Below are 4,996 nucleotides of genomic sequence, written 5' to 3' on the forward strand. Positions count from 1 at the left end.
CTCGAAACTGTTCGGTTCAAACCGAAGCTCAGGACGCCGAAAGTGTTTCTACGGTGCCTGAACAGAGATCGGAGAAGAGAAATGGTAAGATTTCGTAGAGAGAAGGGAGAGCTTTTAGTGAGAAGGAGGAGAAATGAGAAATATCAGAGTTTTGGAGAAGAAGATGCATGCAGAGAGTGTGACGTAAACTTTCCAAAAACTCAATTTTTCTTAAAACGAACGTCCGCTCATCTGCTGACACCTGCATTCCACTATCTGATTTCCGGATCACCTCCGCTTGACACCTAGCATCCGTTCAGAGGATTTTTGGGTGCGTTTTTAATGGTTTTGACATTCCCCTAAACTACAAAAATTTTCGTCCTCGAAAATTAAGACATACCCGAAAATATATGGGGATATAAGTCTCTCATGGCATCCTCCATTTCCCATGTAGTGTCGCCAGTCTTCTCGTCCCAAACCACTCTCACCAATCTGATGGCTTTCCTCTTGTAGTATTGGTGCGACTATCTTCAACATGAACTCGTTGCATCTCTAGGGTTCGGTCTTGACGAAGACGAACGTCTTCTAACTCCAGTACATGAGAAGGATCGGCTATGTACTTCCGAAGTTGAGAAACGTGGAAGACTAGATGAAGATTGGACAGTTGACGAGGCAAGGAAAACTCGTACGCCACTGGTCCAATTCTCCTTAAGATTTGATAAGGCCCAACGAACTTGAGAGATAGCTTCTTGGGACGAACGACTCTGCCTACTCCAGTAGTTGGATTCAGTCTAAGAAAGACATGATCTCCTGCAGCAAACTCCAAAGGCCTTCTTCTCTTGTCAGCGTAGGACTTCTGTCTGCTCCACGACGTTTTCAACCTCTCTTGGATTAACTTCACTTCTCGGTTGTTGCTGAATAAGTTCAGGTCCAGTCAAACACCTTCGCTCCTTCCTGGAACCAACATAGTGGCGTTCGGCACTTCCTCTCGTAGAGAGCTTCAAATGGAGGCATTCCGATGCTGGACTGAAAACTGTTGTTGTAGGTGAATTCCACTAGTGGTAAGACTTCATCCCATAGCCCAGGTGATCTAGGACGCACGTCCTCAGCAAGTCTTCAAGCGTCTGGATGGTCCTTTCAGATTGACTGTTCGTCTTGAGGGTGATAGGCTGAACTCATTTGGAGTTTGCTACCCAACTCGCTTTGTAGAGACTGCCAAAACCGAGACGTAAACCTTGTATCTCGGTCAGAGATGATGTTGGATGGTACTCCATGCAAACGAACGATCTCGTTGATGTAGAGTTGTGCAAGCTTTGTCATGGTCATCTTCAGGTTGACAACTAAGAAGTGGGTCAAGTGGGTCAAGAAATCCATTGAGATGCTATCCCACTTCCATTCAGGAATCGCCAACTGTTGTAGTAGACCGCCCGGTCTCTGATGCTCTACCTTGGCTCGTTGACAAGTTAAACATGATGCCACAAAACGAGCGACATCATTCTTCATTCTTGGCCACCAGAAGGACTTTATGAGATCTTGATACATCTTAGTCATGCCAGGATGCATGCTAAGACGACTTTGATGTCCTTCTTCAAGAATAATCCTCCTCAGTTCGCCATCGTTTGGAACGCACGTCCTGTGTCTATATTGAAGGAGTCCGTTCGTTTCGGTGTTGAAGTATTTGGCTTTGTTTGTGCCGAGCGCGCTCGGACTCTTTACAGGTCTTAATCAGCTGATTGTTTTCTCTCTGATTCGGTCAAAAATATCACTGGATACTCTAAGGTTACAGCACTTATACCGCTCGGTTCTAAATCAAAGTGCAACCTTAAATCTGTAAAGCTTTCCACCAAACTCAGCTCTTTGACCATCATCGCCGAGACATGAACTACCTTTCTACTCAAAGCGTCCGCTACAACGTTCGCCTTCCCTGGATGGTAGAGTAGTTCAAAGTCATAGTCGTTCAAGAACTCAAGCCACCTCCTTTGCCTCATATTCAACTCCTTCTGATCAAAGAGGTACTTGAGACTCTTTTTATCACTGAAGACTTGGAATGTAGATCCACGCAAGTAGTGTCTCCCAATCTTCTCATGTATCTTCAGCTGTCGAGAAGCGTACGCGACTGCTCTCCTCTCTTGCATAAGCACACAACCCAAACCTTGATGAGAAGCATCACAGTATACTTCGAACGGCTTGGCCGTGTCCGGAATAACAAAGACTTGAGCGCTCGTCAACTTCTTCTTCAATTCTTGGAACTTTCTTCACACCGATCGGTCCAGGCGAATGGGTGATCCTTTCGGGTCAGTTGTGTTAATGGCGCTACTATCTTAGAAAATCCTTCAGTGAAACGTCTATATTAGCCCGCCAACCCCACGAAACTGCGGACTTCAGTGATCGAACGCGAACTCTGCCATTCCAATATCGCTCGCACTTTAGCTGGATCCACAAAGATACCTCCAGCCGAAATTACGTGCCCCAAGAATTGCACTTCCTTCATCCAAAGTTCAAACTTGGATATTTGGCGTACAATCCTTTACCCTCAATACGCCAAGTACGATCCTCAAGTGTTCTTCATGCTCTTCACAGCTCTTGGAGTATATGAGGATCATCAATGAAGACGACCACGAACTTGTCCAGGAACGGCCTAAAAATACGATTCATGTAGTCCATGAATATCGCTGGTGCGTTAGTGAATTTGATGTCCGTAACGAGACCAGAAGGCTGTCTTCTGGATGTCCCCTTCCTTGACCTGAATTTGATGATATCCAAATCGTAAATCAATCTTTGAGAATATTGTAGCCCCATGCAGTTGATCCAATAGATCATCAATCCTCGGCAAGGGGTACTTGTTCTTGATGGTCAGCTTGTTTAACTGTTTGTAATCAATACAAAGCCGAGAGCTGCCATCCTTCTTCTTAACGAGCAACACAGGAGCTCCCCAAGGTGATGCACTTGGTTGAATGAAATTCCTATCCATTAACTCTTCAATCTGCTTCTTCAGTTCGACCAACTCTACTGGTGACATCCGATATGGTGCAATGGAAATGGGTCCTACTGTCGACACCAAATCAATTGTGAATTCTACCTCGCGAGGAGGAGGTAGTCCGGGTACCTCTTCTGGAAAGACGTCTGGGAATTCATCCACAACCGATCGTCCTCCACTCAGCTTGCTATTGGACGATCGTTCATGACTTAAATCCTCATACTTCTCATTTGCGTGCGTCATTATCAGATAACAGCTCACACCCTCCATGATATCTTCCCTTAGCTGACCGAGCGTTACTGGAAACTCTTCTTCTTCTTCATCCGGAAATACTAACTTCTTCTCACCACAATCTATGAGAATGCGATTGACAGCCAACCAATCCATTCCTAAAATCACCTCTAACTCTTTTAGAGGTAAACAGATGAGGTTCACCTTATATCTATGCCTTTCCACCTCAATAGGACATCTACATAAACTGTAGACGTCCTAACCTCTTCAGCCGCTGGGTTGACACCACCAAGTCGAACTGCATCTCGCTCTCACCTAATCCCAATTTCTCAACGCACGCCTTCGAGATGAAGGGGTTGTTGCCCCCGAATCATACAACACACAACAAGGCATTCCATATAATAAGCAAGTGCTGGTGATGAGTGTACCTAAGCTTGCTGCTTCAGCACCCATTATTGCATATACGCGCCCACCGCCTACGCTCGTCCACCCCTTCCTTGTTGAACTCTCCCAGCATTCGGTGGCCTTATTACCGCTCGTCCTCCATGTTGCACTCGTTCTCCACATGTCCGCTCCTCCTGCAGCGAGTGCAATATTTTCCTCCTACCACTTGAGGGCATGACGATTTGTAGTGGGGTCCCCCACACTGAAAACATTTGACTGCCCCGTGCTATCCGTATGTCCGACAGCAACCATTGATTGAGTGTGAGACCCACTAGCATTTGAAGGTAACACTGGACGAAAGTAAGGCGTCCTGCCCCGATTCAGATTGTTTCTAGCCAAAACCGGTCCCCTAACTGATTGTTGTTGCTTCTTCTGCTGTTCCACTTCTGCCACATTCTTCTCCAACACTTTGGCTCTCTCAACCATGGCAGGAAAAGACTTGATGCACAACCTGGAAATCAATAACTTCAACTCACTTCTCAGTCCATTCTCAAACTTCCTACACTGCCACTCCTCGCTTGTAGCCATGGTATTGAAACGAACCAAATGCTAGAACTTGCTGGTATATTCTGAAACTGACATCCCTCCTTGTACTAATTGAAGGAACTCCACCTCCTTGGCAAAACGAACGCTATCTGGGAAGTATTCTTCATAAAACTTGCTTCTGAATACTTCCCATGAGATGGGACTTTGGGCGTTCGCTAGAATCATCTTCATACTTGTCCACCAATGACTGGCTTCCCCCGTCAAGAGATACTCTGTGAATGCTAGTCTGTTGTCATCAGGGCACCTTTTGGCATTATAAATTCGCTTCATATCACGCAGCCACTGATCTGCCTCATCAGGAAGGCACTTCCCATTGAATTTGGCTGGGTGATGTTGTAGAAAACTCTCTAAGCTTCACTCGGCCTGATGGATAGCGTTGGAAGTGGACGCTCCGGCTGTATTCCTCGTGGTTGCTATGATCTCCATTAGTTGTCTTTGGGTCGTTTCAGAGTTGGCGCGTGCGGCTTTTAAACTCTGTAAAGCGGTCGTGTTCTGCTGCACCAAGGCAGCGTTCTGTTGTTGAAGCGCTTCTATTACTGACTCCAGTAGTCTATTGTGATCAGATGCATCATGGTCGACGGGTTGAGGAGGAGGTTTAGGAGCCATTTGTTCTCTCTGAGAATTAGAGAAAATAATTGTTAGTTTAATTCAAAGAGTTTGGAATACTCATTAACGAACGTTGAGCACACAGCAAAAACATAGTATACTCATAACCTATAGTGTTCCTTAAGGAACAAAACTGCTCTGATACCATTAATGTAACATCCCAAAAATACAGTCCAAAACTATATAATAGAATAATCACATTAATTAATAATT

The 4,996-nt window shown here is 45.4% G+C and overlaps 1 protein-coding gene across 1 annotated transcript; it reads right to left on the reverse strand.

Moving 5' to 3' along the window:
* Positions 1-463: 463 nt before the first annotated feature.
* Positions 464-4,159, reverse strand: LOC148193874 (uncharacterized). Its single transcript, XM_088096385.1, has 5 exons — positions 4,108-4,159; positions 2,683-3,309; positions 1,764-1,903; positions 1,127-1,689; positions 464-893 (listed from the first exon to the last, which is right to left on the reverse strand). The coding sequence occupies exons 1-5, from the start codon at positions 4,157-4,159 to the stop codon at positions 464-466; spliced, it is 1,812 nt and encodes a 603-aa protein (XP_087952511.1).
* Between the last annotated feature and the right edge of the window lie 837 nt (positions 4,160-4,996).

This window comes from Vigna umbellata, chromosome 8 (genome assembly GCF_029865625.1).
Source record: "Vigna umbellata cultivar VRB3 chromosome 8, Vumbellata_1.0, whole genome shotgun sequence".
NCBI classification, from domain to species: domain Eukaryota; kingdom Viridiplantae; phylum Streptophyta; class Magnoliopsida; order Fabales; family Fabaceae; genus Vigna; species Vigna umbellata.

Bases quoted from the DNA above. Each gene is read 5' to 3' on its own strand.
- LOC148193874 (XM_088096385.1), bottom strand. From the start codon at position 4,159: ATGGCTACAAGCGAGGAGTGGCAGTGTAGGAAGTTTGAGAATGGACTG. The intron at 3,310-4,107 runs GTGAGTTGAAGT...GCATTCTCATAG, and splicing joins GTTTGAGAATGGACTGAGAA to ATTGTGGTGAGAAGAAGTTA. The intron at 1,690-1,763 runs GTAACCTTAGAG...AGACCTGTAAAG, and splicing joins AACCGAGCGGTATAAGTGCT to AGTCCGAGCGCGCTCGGCAC.